This window comes from Chiloscyllium plagiosum, chromosome 27 (assembly GCF_004010195.1).
Source record: "Chiloscyllium plagiosum isolate BGI_BamShark_2017 chromosome 27, ASM401019v2, whole genome shotgun sequence".
NCBI classification, from domain to species: domain Eukaryota; kingdom Metazoa; phylum Chordata; class Chondrichthyes; order Orectolobiformes; family Hemiscylliidae; genus Chiloscyllium; species Chiloscyllium plagiosum.
In genome coordinates this window covers 26926076-26945032 of record NC_057736.1, presented here as the reverse complement: position 1 = coordinate 26945032, position 18957 = coordinate 26926076, and the positions used below count along the sequence as shown (strand labels likewise).

The window sequence follows — 18957 nt, the reverse complement described above, 5'->3', positions numbered from 1 at the left end:
TCAGTTTTAAAAATCTGGAATCAGTAAAACAAAATACAGTATTAGAATTCAAAGTTTTCAGATCATAAAATATGATAAATGTGAGACTATTAAATGACTTTTGAAGCAGTCAAAGTCATTTAGCTGTTAAACTGCTAAAGAAGAAAGGCCACCAACATTTTCAAATCTCACAAAAGGCATCTGGATGGGTATATTATCATTGACAAGGCCAGATCCCTTCAAAGCATTTCAAGAAAGTGTCACAGACTCTAACTTTGCTAGTTGTTTTAAGTAGATGTAACGCAGATATCCCAGGAGGGATGTAGCTGGTCAAACCATGTTGTTTTAAACAAAACAGAGTTTATTTACAAGATTACCGAATAAAACACAAAAGAGAACAGAATACCAAATAACTTAACCCATCCAAAAACCCAATAAATTATACCAACTTAATGATGCTATTCCCAATATTTGCAACAAGCCTCATAAGCACCCCTTGGCACAAAAGGTAACATCAAACAGCTTCTTATGGGAGAGAAGTCAGAGAGAGGTCAGCACGGACCTGCTTCTTTAAGATCCAGCAGTTTTTTCAACACTACTACTAAAAACCAAACCAAGGTAAAGCTGAGCTGGGAGAACTGGCTGCTCCCCTTTCATTGTACAAGTGTATTTTTTCCCCAAAAAAACTTGAAAGCCTGTTCCCTGAGGTAGTATCTGTTTGCTATAATCAGACTGGCCCTTAAACCCTTCAATTTAGACTTTGTAGAGTCTGTATCTTTTACGACTGCACTGAAAAAAAAACAAGCATAACATAACCTTGTTAAAAGGAGCATCATCACAACATGAATAGGAAGATTTAGAGGGATATGGGCCAAATGCTGGCAAATGGAACTGGATTTATTCAGGATATCTGGTCAGCATGAACAAGTTGGACTGAAGGATCTGTTTCCATGCTATAGACCTCTATGACACTATGAGACTGAACGTAATGTATTTCACCTGGCCATTCAAACAACAGTCATTAAACTGGCCTCACAAGTTAGACATGTATGAAAAAGTCACAAGATTACCCTCAGGGTACACATAATCACTTAACTGATGGTAGAATTCAATATCCATTACAGACTATTGCAATATCCCCAAAATGGCCAGATTGCTTTGAGCATTGATGCAGACATCTTTGAAATTGTTACAGTACACTTGGCTCCCAGATTGCCAGCTGTCCTGCTGAGGAGTGGGGATTAGGACTGAGTAGAAGCATTCATACAGTTGATTAAAACATTACCCTTGCAATAGCAGATTAAATTTAGTTTAGGATTAAAATGATTCAGATCCAATTTGATTTTTATGCCCTATTTACAACATATTGCAGCAAAGTATGGCTTCTAACGTAGGGTGCAATCTTTACTGGTTGTAATTTATAACATACAACTATTGGAATACTACATCTAAATAGGTGGGACTTAAATCAAAGACATCAGCTTCAAAAGGGGATCTAGTCTGCAATTCCTGACAAATAGAAACTACAGAAATAAGAAAAGAATGAACGAGAAAGCCCAAAATAAATCAAATTGAAATCCAGTTGCAAAGCATAGATCTTAAGAGTTAAAATTTTTACCTTTAGACAGAAGCTTCACATTCTGCCACATCTTAGAGAGATACAACTAGGGCAAGCTTCTGTTATAACATCACATTGTCCTTTGATTAGAGAAAGTGGAAATAGTTGCCCTTTATAAAACCAATTTGCATTTATATAGTACCTTTAACATAACAAAACATTAAGGCACTTTAGAGGTATTATAATGCAGAAAACAGGGCACCAAGCCAGAAAAAGATATTTGGACAAATTCTAACAATGAAGTCTCTTTTCAAGAGTATCTTAAAGGAAGAGGATAGAATCAGAGGGTTTTGGGAAAGGAATTCCAAAGCTAAATGCCTGGCAGCTAAAAGCACAGCTCAAGAGTCATGAATTAAAGAAACGTGAAATTTCCCAGAGGATTGTGGAGCTGGATTACATTGTACAACAGGGAGGGGCTAGACTACTGAAGGTTTTGAAAAGAAGGATGAAAATTTGAAAATAAGGATTAAAATTTGAAAATTAAGCAATTGTTTAACCCAATTCTGGTCAGCGAGCCAAGAGGTGATGAATGAATGGTATTTAGCACCAGTTATGACATGGGCAAATTTTTCAATGAACCTCATATTTACAAGAGGCTAGGCCAGAGAGTCTGCCTGCTCAGCATCCTATACTGAACAAATTGCAGCACTGATATAATATCCACTAATTCAATTTTTAAAAAATCAACAGAATTCAACTAAGCAATCAACAAGCTTTCTTTATACATAACTTACATTCTTGAGATCCCCAAATGCAGAGCTATCAAAATTATCTACTAACACCATTTCATACATTTACTCTATCCATCACTTAATTATTCATTACCAATTTTTTAAAAATTGAACTAATCCCATCAAAAAGTGTTCTGGATGGTTTGTAAAATAAAAAAAAATATTACATTTGAAGTCAACGTGGCAGCAAAACATTTCTGTTCTCTTAAGTATACTAACCAGTTCTACTTAATTCAGTTAAATGGGGGCTCCTATAAGAATCAAAGAATGCAATGTCATCACTTTCACTCACAGAGTGAAGACACACGCGTATTTTTGTTTTTGTAAACAGAAAGTTAAGATGTAAAATTAATAAAACAAGCTGATTAACACCTCAGATTAAATATAAACATCCAGGCAAAGGACCCTTGGCCTGACCCCTAGTTCCCCAATGCTTGGACTGTATTATTCAATGGATCGATCATTGGTTTTCCAGGTGTTAAGTCAAATGTCTTCGTGTTAAGATTCGTTCCCCCGTTTCTAGAGTTGCGCCCCCACCGTGAATGCCCGAGATGGTTTAGAAACCTTGCAACTTGCAATTCTTTACCTTCTTCGGTTCCTGAGTCTCTGACAAGCGAGTCTGCAGCTTTAAAACCTGCTCCTGCAACCCGTCTGCAGCCATGATCCCACCGTCTCTGGCCCAGCAACCACCCGGAAGTGCTTCCACACATTCAACCTGGAATTGAATAGCTGCCCGTTGTAGTTGATAGATCTTATTCACAACCTCCATCTTAATTTGACGCGTGGCTTGGCAACTTCCACTTTGTGCTTTTCAGGAGTTCAACATCGGTCAACACAAAAAATCTATGCTCACGAAAAGATAAAATTGCTAATTTCCATTAAATTAAATAGCGTTGCTCACTGACAACCTATCCTAATATAACCGTTTGGAATCATAAAAAATGCGGTAAGGCTGTCGAATTTTCCTTTAAATCCGCTTGTGGCATTATTAAAGCTGCCATACAGATACAAGTTGTTGTTGCAGTTTATAATAGTAATACAAACAGGTACAGTTGATTAAATGTATCAATGGTACATGAAAGCTAGATTTTATAGGAATTATTGTTATAATTCTCTTTATTAATAACTAATATAACTGCTCCATGTAGTAAGCTGATATTAAACAGTTTGGTTTCAAGAGGAACAAGGCTTACTGTTCTGACTCTGCATCTCAGGCAGTCCTTGGAGACTGAGGATTTGTTTTCTTTCACTCTGAAGTTGTGACTCCTGAGATCACAAAAGAATCCACGGCTAGCTGTATGGAGCTATGGAGGTTTTTGGGATGTTCAAATTTCTGCCCATGTTTGTGCTTGTGCCTGTTCAAAAAGGTAAAGAATTGCAATTTGCAAGATTTCTAAACCGTCTCGGGCATTCACAGTGGGGACACATGGATGTTTCTGCTCTTTGTGTGGTTGTGGAAGAGAGATTCCCAGGTGACAGTAGGAATGTTATAATTTTTAAGGGATAACTTGAGGACATCCTTTAAGCATTTGCCCTGCCTTCCTGGTAATCACTTGCCATATAAAACTCAGAATAAGTAATTTATTCTGGAATCTTGTGTTCCACATGCAGACAATGTGACCCACCCAGCACAGCTGATGCACCACAGATGTGACAGAGATGTTGGCCTGAGAAAGGACACAATTAAATTTGCAGGGTTTTATGGATAAGGGTGAGCTAAAGAAGTATGAGACATTCATTCATCTCATTGTTATGACTATTATTTGACTCAAACGACATGAAAACATTCTGCATTTAATAGATGAATTGCAAGTTTGTTCAAGGTATATATCTTACATCTCTTGGGATATAGTCTGCACAAAAAAGAACGAGAAACCTAATATAGAAAACTATTAACAGGACTTTTGACATAGAGCCCTAACCCTCGCTTCCATCCAAGGCCCCAAGCAGCCTATCCAGGTGAGACTGAGATTCACCTACCACTCCTCCAACCTAGTTTACTGTATCTGGTGCTCCCGATGTTGTCTTCTCTACTTCGGGGAGACTAAATGTAAACTCAGTGCACGTTTTGTTGAGCATCTCAGCTGGGCCTGAGGGGGCCGACCTGAATCCCAGTCACCCCCCCATTTTAATTCCCCTTCCCACTCCCTTTCCAACATGACTATCCTTGGCTTTCTCAATTGCCACATCGAATCAGACTGCAAATTGGAGGAACAATGCCTCATCTCCAACCTGGGCAGCCTACAGCCCAGAGGACTCAACATTGAGTTCTTCCATTTCAAATAACCTCCCTTCCCATCCCCAACTCCCTTCCCAGCCCCTCCCCCTCCCCCTACCTTCCATTCCTTTGATCGACCCGAAGAAGTGGTTCAACATGTTGACTTTTCCACTTCCCGATGCTGCCTGGCTTGCTGTGTTCTTCCAGTCTCCTGCTTGTCTACCGTAGAGTCTAATGGGAGCCTCATACAATGACCAACTTTCTGTTGCGAATTTGCTGTTGAGAAGTGTATGCAGAATCATGAGTTACTTTTAATATGAAAATAATTACATTTCTCTCCACATATTCCCCGCCTCAGGTTAATTCCCTTCTTTTTCTCTCTCCCATTCTAAAGGGAACAGAGTTCCTAGACCACTGTTGCACAGCAATACTTTTCTTAAATGACTATTCTCTGTGTGACAGCTTAATTACAAAGATAATTTATTGCACGGACTCATAGAAGTGACCGTTAATTGGGCATCAACATCTGTAAACGTTCACCAAGACACAATGGATAGCAATGAAGAACAGGAATCTTGGATAATTGTCCTTTATTTAATGTAAGTACATTGACACCAGTTGTAGCATTCCTATTACTGAGCTGATTATAGCATCTAAGCACAGATTGGGAAATTAAACTTGGGATCTTATTGATTTTCATGGCTCTGTTACCAAAGTTATCATCAATTCTCTGTCCAAGAGGTAATTTTATAAACATTTTTGATTAAATTAAGAATTGTTTACAAAGTATTCATAGACCCAAAAGCTGAAGTAATTGTTAGAAAGCATGTGCATTCAGGTAAACCTAAAAGAAAATGTTTGGAGTCTAGTTTAACGAAAATGGCCGTAATTATAACTTATTTTACTGTCCAAATCCAATCTAACATGATGTTAAATGCAAGCTTGATGTAGTAAGTAATATTGTCTCCAAGTCTTGAGCAATTGGCCAGTGGTCCCATCCTTCCAAAGAAATGTTAAACTAAGGTCCATCTAATTGTTCCACTGATTTGTAAAGATGTTAAATAAAAGAATAATGTCATTATGTGTAAAAGAATGGAGAGGTCTCCATGTGTCTAAGCCAACATTCTACCCTTAACTCAAATCAATTTGTTTAATAATAGATTAAATCCATCTAGCAATTGCTATGTACAATCTGACCATGCACAATTGGCTATTGAATTGGCCAGATAGAACATAGAACATTACAGCGCAGTACAGGCCCTTTGACCCTCGATGTTGTGCTAACCTGTGGAACTAATCTGAAGCCCATCTATTGCCTAGACTATTCCATTTTCATCCATGTTTATCCAATGACCATTTAAATGCCCTTAAAGCTGGAGATCCTACTTTTGTTGCAGGCAGTGCACTTCATGCCTCTACTACTGAGTAAAGAAAGTACCTCTGACATCTGTCTTATATCCATCACCCCTTAATTTAAAGCTGTGACCCCTTGTGTTAGCCATCACCATCCAAGGAAAAAGGCTCTCACTGCCCAACCAATCTAACCCTCTGATTATCTTATATGTCTCAATTAAGTCACCTCTCAATCTTCTCTCTAATGAAAACAGCCTCAAATCCCTCAGCCATTCCTCGTAAGACCTTCTCTCCATACCAAGTAAAATCTCCTCTGACCCCTTTCCAAAGCTTCCACATCCTTCCTATAATGCGGTGACCAGAACTGCACACAATACGCCAAGTGTGGCCGCACCAGAGTTTTGTACAGCTGCAGCATGACCTTGTGGCTCCGAAACACAATCCTTCTACCAATAAAAGCTAGCGCACCATATGCCTTCATAACAAACCTATCAACCTGGGTGGCAACTTTTAGGGATCTATGTGCAAGGACACCGAGCTCTCGCTGCTCATCTACACTGTTAAGAATTTGTCAATAGCCCAGCAATCTGCATTCCTGTTACTCCTTCCAAAGTGAATCACTTCACACTTTTCTGCATTAAACTCCATTTGCCACCTCTCAGCCCAGATCTGCAGCTTATCTGTGTCCCTCTGTAACTGCAACATCCTTCAGCACTATCCACAATTCCAACGACCTTGATGTCATCTGTAAATTTACTAAACCATCCTTCTACACCTTCATCTAGGTCATTTATAAAAATGACAAACAGCAGTGACCCCAAAATAGATCCTTGCGGTACACCACTAGTAACTGAACTCCAGGATGAACATTTCCCATCAACCACCACCTTCTGCCTTCTTTCAGCTAGCCAATTTTTGATCCAAACCGCTAAGTCACCCTCGATCTCAAGCCTCCAAGGGGAACCTTATCAAACGCCTTACTGAAGTCCATACACACCACATCAACCGCTTTACCTCATCCACCTGTTTGGTCACTATCTCAAAGAACTCAATAAAGGTTTGTGAGGTATGACCTACTCTTCACAAAACTGTATTATCTATCCCTAATTAACTTATTCCACTCTAGATGATTTTAAATCCTATCTCTTATAACCTTCCCCAACACTTTACCTACAATCAAAGTAAGACTCACGGATCTATAATAAGCAAGCTTGTCTCCACTCTCCTTCTTGAACAAGGGGACAACATTTGCTATCCTCCAGTCTTCTGGCACTATTCCTGTAGACAATAACAACATAAAGATCAAAGCCAAAGGCTCTCCAATCGCCTACTTGGCTTCCCAGGATAAATCCTAGGATAAATCCCATCCGGTTAGCTATTTTCACACTTTCCAGATTTGCTAACACCTCTTCCTTGTGAACCTCAATCCCATCTAATCTAATAGCCTGTATCTCAATATTTTCCTCAACAACATTGTCTTTTTCCAGTATGAACAATGATGAAAAATATTCAGTTAGCGCTTCTCCATCTCCTCAGACTCCACGCACAACGTCCCATCACTATTCTTGATTGGCCATAATCTCTCTGTACTCATTTTTTTATTATAGAAAGCTTTGGGGTTTTCCTTGATCCTACCTAACAATGACTTCTCATGTCTGCTCCTGGCCCTTCTTATAGCTCTCTCTTTAGGTCTTTCCTGGCTAACTTGTAACTCTCAAGCGCCCTAACTGAGCCTTCACATCTCATCCTAACATAAGCCTCCTTTTTCCTCTTGACAAGAGATTCAACTTCTTTAGTAAACCACAGCTCCCTCGCTCGACCACTTCCTCTCTACCTGACAACTACGTACCTATCAAGGGCGATCAGTAGCTGTTCCTTGAATAAGCTCCACATTTCAATTGTGCCCATCCCCTGCAGTTTCCTTCCCCATCCTATGCATCCTAAATCTTGCCTAATCACATCATAATTGCTTTTCCCTCAGCAATATATCTTGCCCTGCCTTGTATACCTATCCCTTTCCATTGCTAAAGTAAACATAACCGAATTGTGATCACTATCATCAAAGTGCTCACCTATCTCCAAATACAACACCTGACCAAGTTCATTACCCAGTACCAAATCCAATGTGGCCTTGCCCCTGTTGGCCTGTCTATATACTGTGTCAGGAAACCATCCTGCACACATTGGACAAAACTGACCCATCTGAAGTATTCAAACTATAGTATTTCCATAACAACTACCCTGTACTCTCACTCCTATCCAGAATTATCTTTGCTATCGTTTCCTTTACAGCTCTGGAACTATTCAGAGGCCTATAGAAAACTCCCAACAGGGTGACCTCTCCTTTTCTGTTTCTAACCTCAGCCCATACTACCTCAGCAGACGAGTACTCAAACATCCTTTCTGCCACCATAATACTGTCCTTGACTAACAAGGCCACACCTCCCGTTCTTTTACCATCTTCTCTGTTCTTACTGAAACATCTATATTCCAGAACCTGCAACAACTATTCCTGTTCCTGCTCTATCAATGTCTCTGAAATGGCCACAGCATTGAAGTCCCAGGTAACAACCCATGCTGCAAGTTCACCCACCTTATTCCAGATGCTCCTGGCATTAAAACCATAAGACATAGGAGTGGAAGTAAGGCCATTCGGTCCATCGAGTCCACTCCGCCATTCAATCATGGCTGATGAGCATTTCAACTCCACTTACCCACATTCTCCCCGTAGCCCTTAATTCCTTGTGACATCAAGAATTTATCAATCTCTGCCTTGAAGTAGAAGTATTGAAGTAGACACACTTTCTGATTGGCAGCAAACTCTTGTGACCTCAACTCTCAACCTCCTGGACACTGGAACTACAATTTAGGTTCCCATCCTCCTGCTGAATTAGTTTAAACCCTTCCGAATAGCATTAGCAAATGTCCTCCCAAGGATATTGGTACCCCTCTGGTTCAGGTGTAGACTATACTGTATGTAGAGGTCCCACCTACTCCAGAATGAGCCCCAATTAACCAAGTATCCAAAACCTTCCCTCCTGCACCTTCCCTATAGCCAAGTTCAACTCCTCTCTCTCCCTATTCCTCGCCTCGCTAGTACGTGGCACAGGCAACAAACCAGAGATAACAACTCTGTCTGTTCTAGATCTAAGCTTCCACTCTAGCTCCTTGAATTTCTGCCTTAAATCTCATCCCTTTTCCTACCTATGTCATGAGTACCTATGTGGACCCCTCCCCCTGAAGGATCCTGAAAACACGATCAGAGACATCACGAACCCTGGCACCTAGGAGGCAACACACCAAATGTGAGTTTCTCTCATTCACACAGAACCTCCTCTCTGTCACCTAACTATGGAATCCCCAATTACTAATGCTGTACTCATCTCGCCACTTCCTAGTTCAAAGTAATCTATTGCAAGCTTTGCAACACTTTTGAGAGTTAAGATAAGTTGCTTAGCAATTGTTTTTCTATGTATTCCCTTCAATTTTCCATTAGTTGTCCTTGGATGCAGATCAGAAAGAGACCTATCTGAATTCAGCTGTCTTTAAGGAATCGCAAGAGAAATGGATTTAATCATTCCAGTTGCTTGTAGACATAAATTCATAACACAAGACTTCTCATAACTTAGCAGTAATTGTCAATGGTTGCTTGTTGGAAATAGTAAACACAAATGAAAAAAAATCACAAAAGATTGTGAACCTTTTCTGATGATGTTGGTGAATATTGTTGGGGCAGGACAGTATGTTATAGCCTTTATATGATGCGAGTTGTGCTTGTCCTGGGAGTGCTCCTGATAATACTAAATGTATATAAGTGTTCCTTTAACAAATGCAGATATAAATCAGCTTGATAAGCATAAAACTCAACAAGAGTAGAAACAAAAGCTAAACAAAAGCCTCATATTTCCATATTGCTTTAATATGTCCATTCATAAAATTGTTGTTGTATTTGACCCAGACACAATATTCTGACCACATATTTGCACCATTCCTCTTCCATATCAGCACCTGAATTCATTTGTTTCACTTTACATGAAGTGGAAAACCTCATTCTTGCTCTTATTACCTCTAGACTTAACTACTTCAATGAACTGGTCTCTCATATTGTGCCCTCTATAAACTTGAAGACGTTGAAAACTCTGCTATCCTTATCTTAACTTGTAGAAAACAGAATTCAACTATAATCACTGTGCTTTCTGGGCAACATTGGTTCCTGTTCAAACTATTACTTGATACTTAATTTTTCATCCTAGTTTTAAAATTTCTCAACAGCCTGCCTCCACCCTATCTCTGTAATTTCTTCCAATCACACAATCCTCTGAAATATGTGTCATTCATTGAAGCACACCGAACAGAAGAGGTCTTTGGCCCATCAAGTCTGCCCTGACAAAAAGATACTACCTTCATTAGTCCCACTTTTCCACTCTAGGCTCATAGACTTGAATGTTAGGACACTTAAAATGCTCATCCAATTACTTTTTAAAGGTAAAATGGTTTTTTGCCTCAACTATCAATCGAGGTAGTGCATTCCAGACCCCCACCACCCTCTGGGTGAAAACCATTTTCTTCAAATCTCCTTTAAACCTATTACCTTTAACTTTAAAATTATGAGCCTGTGTTATTGACTCTTCGCCTAAGGGGAACAGCTGCTTTCTATTCACCCTGTCCATGCCCCTCATTGTCGTCCCCCCCCTCCCCCCACAGTCGAATATTGCCATCCTGCTCCCCCACCCCTGCTCAGTTGAAGGAAAACACTCAGAGACACTGTATAGTTTTATCTCCTTCATCTTTATTCCAGGCCCTGGAGGGAGAGAGAACAATCGCCCATGTGCATAGAGACATGAATTCTTGGTCTTCTCTGCAAGAGCAATTTCTTAATGAATTATAGAGTTATTTTACAGGGAGGAGCATCCAGATAAGGCAACATGCATATGATTGGTTGACCGTTACAATCAGCGAGTGTCAATAGCAAAGATTAAGCCATCTGGTGTTACACAATGAATGTTCTTAACCTTAACTGGCTTCACATAATGAATACTTTTCACTTTGTTAAGCTGATCTTACATACTAAATGCTTCTAATATTGTTAAATGGCTCTACATAATCAATGCTTTTCCACCCTTGTTAACCCATTACCCTCGCCTCCAGCATCCCATTATTAATTGCAAGTTCTGATCTGAGTCATGCTCAGCTGAAACTCTTGTTTCACAAAACTCAGAACTTAACTCTTTCCCCACCTGCTTTTACCCTATACACATTCTCATTATAATCTTATACACCTCTAGCATGCCACCCCACCCCCCAACTCCAGGTCTCTGCTCTAAAGAAAACAATTCAAGCTCATCCAACCTCTCTTTTTAGCTGAAATGTTCCATCCCAGGTAACATCCTGGTAATCTCTTCTGCACCCCCCTCCAATGCACTCACATCTTTCATATGACCATAGAATTCCAGCTAATGGTCTAACCAAAGTTCTGTGCAGCTCCAACATGACCTCCCTGCTGACTATTAAAGGGAAGCATCTCACTTATAATCCATGCTGACTATTAAAGGGAAGCATCTCACTTCTTAACCACCCTATTAACCTGTCCTGGCACCTTCAGGGTTGTGGACAAGCAGACTAAGATCCCTTTGTTCCTTTTAGCTTATAAGTGTCTTGTTATTCATTGAGTACACACTTACCTTGTTTCCTCTTCTGAAGTATATCATCTCACATTTATCAGAGTTAAATTCCATCTGTCATTGATCTGCTCAACTGACAAATCCGTATATATCCTCCTGTAACCTAACACCTTCCTCGTCACTGTGAAAAACCCAGCCAATCTTTGTGTCATCCACAAACTTACTTATCCATTCCCCCACATTCTCAGCTACATTATAAAATGCTTTCTACCAGCACCCTCTGTCTTCTGTCATGAAGCCAATTCTGGATCCAACTTGCAAATTATCCTGGATCCCAGGAGTTCTTACCTTCTTGATCAGTTTCCCATATGGGAACTTGTCAAAGCTCTTGGTGAAATCCACATAGCCTACATAAACTGCCCTATCCTCATCCAAACAGTTGGTCACCTCCTTGAAAGAAATTCTGTAGATTTGTAAGGTATGATCTCCATCTGACAAAGCCGTGTTGATTATTCTTGACCAAACCTTGCCTCTCTAAATGGAAATAAATTTTCTCCTTCACTGTTTTCTCCAGTAGTTTCCCTAACACTGATGTTAGAATGAGATGATATGCTCATGTAATTCTGGTCTTTTGCACATCTCCAATTTTAATTGCTATACTATTTATGGTCACGCCTTCAGTTTCTTGGGTACCAAGCTTCAGAATTCCGTCCTTACACCAATCTGTCTCTTTACCTTTATTTTCAACATTTAAGGCACTCCTTAAAACCTGTCTTTTTGACCAAGCATTTGGTCATCTGACCTAATCTCTTTTTACATGCTTCACTGTCTTTTTTTAACATACTTACTGGATTTAAAAATCCTGTTGGAGTACTTGTCCACAGATTGCTGAAGGTGACAGGACAGATTAATAGGGTAATTAAGAAGATATACTGGATGCTTGCCTTTAAACGTTGCGGTGTAGGTTATAAAAAGTGCATTTTTATGTAATGTTACATGGGTGTGATGCTACAAATTGGACAGTGATCAATGAAGCACCTTGGGCAGTCTGATTATATTAAAACCATTATATAAACATAAGTTATTGTTTTATACTAAACAAAATTAAGTTTGCTTCTCATTACAGTATGTGATCAATTTATCAAAGAATTAGCCAAAATAATGTATTCCACTGATGTGAATATTATAGGTTGTTTTATCAATATATATCAGTGAATGACAACAACTGGTGATATTAGCAACTCAGATACTATCCATACTGTTCAATAGTGAGCTTTGAGAAAATTTGTAGCTCAGGTTGAGGTTCTGGATGTAGGTTTGGTCGCTGAGCTGGAAGGTTCATTTCCTGACATTTCAACACCCTACTAGGTAACACCTTCAGTGAGCCTCCAGGCGAGGCACTGTTGATAATTCCTACTTTCTAATTATATGTTTGGGTTTCTTTGGGTTGGTGATGTCATTTCCTATGATGACATCATTTCATGTGGTGATGTCATTTCCTGTTCTTTTTCTCAGTGGGGTGGCAAATGGGGTCTAACTCGATGTGTTTCTTAATAGAGTTCTGGTTGGAATGCCATGCTTCTAGGAATTCTCGTGTGTGTCTCTGGTTGTCCTAGGATGAATGTGTTGTCCCAGTCGAAGTGGTGTCCTTCCTCATCTGTACATAAGGATACTAGTGAGAGAGGGTCATTTCGTTTTGTGGCTAGTTGATGTTCATGTATCCTGGCTAGTTTTCTGCCTGTTTGACCAATGTACTGTTTGTTACAGTCCTTGCATGATATTTTGTAAATAACATTAGTTTTGCTTGTTGTCTGTATAGGGTCTTTCAAGTTCATTAGCTGCTGTTTTAGTGTGTTGTTGGGTTTGTGGGCTCCCATGATGCCAAGGGATCTGAGTAGTCTGGCATTCATTTCAGAGATGTCTTTGATGAAAGAAAGAGTAGCTAGGGTTTCTGGATGCATTTTGTATGCTTGTTTGGGTTTGTTGCTGGAAAATCGGTAGACTGTGTTCATTGGGTACCCGTTCTTTTTTAATACACTGTATAGGTGATTTTTCTCTGCTCTGCGTAGTTCCTCTGTGCTGCAGTATGTGGTGGCTCATTGGAGTAATGTTCTGATGCAGGTTCATTTGTGGATGTTGGGGTGATTACTTCTGCAGTTCAATATTTGGTCCGTATGTGTTGTTTTCCTGTTTTTCTACTGCCAATAAGAGACATATCTAGCCAAGAAACAAAGCCTGCAAAGACAGTTAAGTTTCTTCAACAAAAAGTACAAAAACATAAATCAAAAGACCAGGGGAATAATTAAAAGACATTTGATATTGTAGAGTTTCCCTTTCCTCAGATACTATTTCCCCCATCTTTTTAAATCGCATTTGTATTCTCATTATACCCCTCATCAAAACATCCACTGTTCCCCTCTTTACAAATCGCCCAACTCTAATCTTCCTTTCTTCTTCCAAGTTCTCCCATTCTCTCCCAAGATGGCATGTTGTCATCCTATAAATCTGCCTTTCTGAATGAATATTTCCAATTAGATTGTCACCGCTTCAGCACTGCAATCCCCTTAATCAAAGTAATAAATCGCATTCTCTGTGACTGTAACCATGATCTGCTAACACTGCTCCATGGTCCAAGTGCTTCCATTCTTTCTTATTCAGTTATAACTAGCGCACAAAGACTCTTGTGGTTGTATGCCTACCTCTGAATCAGGAGGTCTATGATTAAGTCCCACCTGCTCCAGAGCAGTGTAATAACATCTCTGCGCAGGTTGATTAGAAAATGACCAGTGCATTTCTGTAATGGCCTCTCTTCCTGCTTCTGCATCAGTCACCTTCCCCAAGAATTTATCCTCAACTTCCATAGATTTTCATCTACAAACTGCCCCTTATCAATATCATGCACAGACAAGGTGTCTGATTCATGTGTACATTGACAATACCCAGTACTTTTTCACCACCATTTCTCTTGGCCCTTCCACTGCCTCTGTGTTTTCAGTCTGGTTATCATTTTTAAAAGTTCATTCACAGGATAAGAGCATCACTAGCGAGGTCAGCGTTTATTGTCTATCACTAATTGCCATTGCATTTAAGAGTCAACCTTGTGTCTGCACACACAGGTAGGCCAGCAGTTTCCTTCCCTAAAGGTACCACATAGGTTTTTCCAACAGTGGTATTGTGGTCATCATTAAACTCCTGGTTCCAGATGTCTACTGAGTTCAAATTCCACCATCTGGCGAGATTCGAACCTGGATCCCCAGAACTTTACCTGGGTTGCTGGATTAACAGAGCAGTGACAATGCCACTGGGCCATCACCTCCTCTATCATATATCCAGTTCTACAAGAGCTGAAATCTCCTTCAATTAAACAACATGAAAACTAAAACCATTGTTTATTGGCCCACCTCAAACTCCGTTCAACCATCCCCCATCTCTCAAAGTTTTCTCTCTCCACTTTTTTAGGACTTATTAAACAAAATTCCATGGCCAAACATTTAACCATCCTGTCTTAATGTTACCATGAAGGTAAAAATAAGGGCAATTAGTTTTTAATTCCATTAAGTGATGGACTTCTATTTGAGAGAAAACATCTTTAACTGAGCCAGGACACTGAGCTGGGACCTGAACAATGTGGGATATAGCAGACTTTTTGGCAGAACAAATGAAAAGTTGGGAAAAACCTATCTTATGTTTGGAAGCAACTCACTGCATCTTTTACGCAACAGCTAGCATTGAGGCAAGTTTTCACCAGGCAGTAGCAATTTGCACATTAAAGAGGATTATTGCCTGTCATGAACTTATTAACCACAGATCTTGCCTCATTAATATGCAGTTTCCTAATTTACCGACTAGACGCTGAGAATTTGTGACCTGGAAGTTAGAGCCACTCAGCTCACTTCTGGCTGTGAAGAACCTACAGGTTTTTCTAATGGGAGATCAGAACACCTTTGTTAATGTGGATACCTGCATGGTGTGCCAATAGCCAGGTCTCAATGTTTAAACACCACCAAAGAACAATGAATATTATAAACTTATCTGATTGTTACAGAGGAGGAATAACATCTCTCTCAACAATCCTCAAAATCAGACTCAGACTTTCACGATTTTCATAGTTCTGTCTCCCTACAACCCTGAAACATATTCTTTTTCCTCGTATGCCAGTGTTTGTGAATTTTGGTATATCATTTTTAGTTTTGAGATCAAAGATTAATTATAGAATATTTGATAAATACAAATATTACAGTTGATAGGTTATGGCTCTGTTCCTTTAAGAGGTTATTGCTAGGAAGGTAGGATCAAAAAAAGGGAGGTGGGCTTACTGAGCTGAAAAACTGGAGCCATGCTGTCTACGCACTGCTTGTAATAATGACACTCCAGAAAAATGTTTGTGAATTTGACCTATATTAATATTATAATACAATCATTCAGTTAACTTTGAACTGCTGTAAGATGCATTTATTTCTTTAGCTCATAGTTGAAACTGCAAATTGGGGATGCTAAACCATAAAGGACAGTCCAGAGCAGGTTATGTCTTCATAGATGTGTGAACCTTAAGAAGGCTCTGATTTCAATTTGCTTGTGTAATTGTACCTGGGAGAGTTTTGAATCAAAGCAGTTCTGCTGCTTTCAGACTCCAGCCAATTAAGAAGTCCCTGGAAGATCAGTGCAGTTGGGAGTGGAGGATAAAGGAAGCCAATAAGCAGTTGAACAGCTGGGAAATGTTGGAAGTTGGACAAACCCCGGGACAGTGCCAGTTTACTGAAACTTTTTGCCAAAGAGCTGTGAGTAGGTGGTGGAGTACAACTTCACTGATTCTAAAAAATTCAGTCTTGGGTGAAGAGATTTAACTACTGGAATGTGAGCAGTTGTTGAGGAAGTATGTGATGGAATGACTTTCAAGGCAGGATCTTTGAAAAAAGTGGAACCTCTTGCAAAGGAGACAATGTTGTAAAGAAGTTTGGTGACTGACAGTGACACTGACATCTGGGTAAAATCTATCTTGTATGCATTGACATAAAAAATGCAATCTGTGGTGTGTTCAACCACAGTTTAACTGTCAACTTGTATTTTCCTCATGTTAGGCCTGAATGTTAGAGTCTAAGTTGTCTACATAGTAGATTGTTTTTCTTTTGGCAAACTTGTCTCATAATGTTTGGTCTGTTTATTGAAAACTGTGGAATCCTGGGGCTTTAGTTTATTCACAAGTACTTGGGATTCCAAAACTTATCTGAAAAAAAAAATTACTGATCCCAACAGGATCATAACATAAATGTGATGGTCACATTCAGGATTGTGACTTGAGTCTGCTGATCTCATCTGGGATCATAAAATGAGTTGTAATGAGAACTTTATTGATTGACCTGGGTTAACGATTATATTTTTGTTAACCTTAATACATCTCCCTTGGGGGTGGGGGAAGGTGTGTGTGTCTGTGTGTGTGTGTGTGTGCATAAACTTTAAAGAAAAAGAAGTCTTGGCCTTGCCAGTAACATTATTGGCATGTCATCTAACAACAGTTAACATTGATTGATCTGTGACCATTTTTAAAGAATTTATTCACAGGATGTAGGAGCCACTGGTAAAGTCAGCATTTATTTCCCATTCCAAATCATCATTGAGAAGATTATGAAGGGTCACCTCTTGACAACTGAGTGATTTTCTAGGCAAGTTCAGAGCCAATGTCATTATTACAGACTGGAATCACATTTTTCTCCAAAAATATACTTTATTCCTAACATTTGTAAAAATGATACCAAAACATTTCAACTTGAACCTTGGAAAATTTGTAATAATACTCAACTTATCCCCATGCAGCTTGTTCCACTCAATATGAATATAATTGATTTAATATTTATAAAATGCAATCAATGTCAGGTATACAGCCCAGTGATGAAAACAACTCAACTTGGAAGTTACATGAAATGCAGAAGATGTAAACTCTTCCTGTATAATCACACAGCACTTCAATGTATTTTCAATCCTTTTGTTTTACAAAGTGCATTCTTCATAAAACACACAGCTCAAGCCATCTACAGTTTTCAGGCCCCGTTGTACAATGGCTGAAATGCAATTGACAATTACCTATCCCCATTCTATCTCTGCAATGGCCGCCCATGCTTTACTGCAAACCTCATATAATCCTGTACCTTGGAATGTGCCAGTCTGCATATATCCTTGGTCAAGGACAATTCTATGCAATGGAAGACCAGTAAGTTTCAGATAGATGTAAAGGACTTGATGGTCCACCAGGCTCAGTTGTTTTTCTTGGTGTGTGTCCCTGGGAGGACACAGTGGCTCAGTGGTTAGTGCTGCTGCCTCACAGCACCAGGGTCCCAGGTTCGATTCCAGCCTCGGACGACTGTCTGTGTGGAGTTTGCACATTCTCCCCATGTCTGTGTGGGTTTCCTCCGGGTGCTCCGGTTTCCTCCCCCAGTCCAAAGATGTGAAGGTCAGGTGAATTGGCCATGCTAAATTGCCCATAGTGTTAGGTGCATTAGGCAGAGGGAAATGGGTCTAGGTGGGTTACTCTTCGGAGGGTCAGTGTGGACTTGTTGGGCCAAAGGGCCTGTTTCCATACTGTAAGGAATCTAATCAGTCTGGCATTATGGAGCTGCTGGGAATGAACCATTGCATTTTTCTGCAGATCTTCTTTGCAAAGGCACATTCCTTAATAAGGCTAGATTAGGTTTGCAGGAGCAGACCCAAGGAGTGGAACTGTAAAAGAAAAATGGCTATGATAAATAAGAGAACTTCCTAAAATGGGTATTGATACACTTCCAATAATGTGCATAGCATTAAGTGTGCTTCAATATTGGATTACTTGGCCAATGTTAAAGCTACCCTTCTGTTTCTGCTAGGAATGTGTAATATGCATCTCAGCTCCTACAGGCAGTGGTCATGATAGTGGTCCAATGGGCCATTGATCTAGTTGAGAGGAAATGACTCATGTTCCTTCAGCCTAGTATTCTACCATGGGGAGGCAAATTCACCACTTTGAAAAGTTAAGGAGATGGTGAGTTTTTTTATTCATTCACGGGATGAGGACGTCACTGGCTAAGCCAGCATTCATTTACCATCCATAATTGCCTAAAGGGCAGTTAAAAGACAATCACATTGCTATGGGTCTGGAGTCACATGTAGGGCAGACCAGGTAAGTATGACAGTTTCCTTCCCTGAAGGATGTTAATGAACGAGATGGGTTTTATTCAACAATTGACAATAGATTCATAGTCACCTTTAGGCTGGTAATTCCAGATTTTTAAAAAATTGGATTCAATTTCCACCATATGCTGTGGTGGGATTTGAACCTAGGTCCTCAGAACATTACCTGGATTAACAGCCCAGTGATATTACCACCAGGCCATGACCTCCCCTTTTTGGCACCTCCTTGTAGCAGATGAAATGTGCAAACATTTTCTACTCCATGTTACTTTATGTGTA

At 39.7% G+C, this 18957-nt stretch overlaps 1 protein-coding gene across 3 annotated transcripts in view; it reads right to left on the bottom strand.

Annotated features, from left to right (window-relative positions):
* The window catches only part of eloa (elongin A), a 52108-nt gene extending 48507 nt beyond the window's left edge, over nucleotides 1–3601 (bottom strand). For 2 of the 3 annotated variants that reach the window (XM_043717744.1, XM_043717743.1), the window contains exon 1: nucleotides 2915–3112. In XM_043717744.1, coding sequence (XP_043573679.1) covers nucleotides 2915–3097 — 183 coding nt within the window. In that variant the 5' untranslated portion in view covers nucleotides 3098–3112. Of the gene's footprint in view, nucleotides 1–2914; nucleotides 3113–3521 lie in introns of those variants that run through there. The other variant, XM_043717745.1, reaches the window with a different exon arrangement.
* Between the last annotated feature and the right edge of the window lie 15356 nt (nucleotides 3602–18957).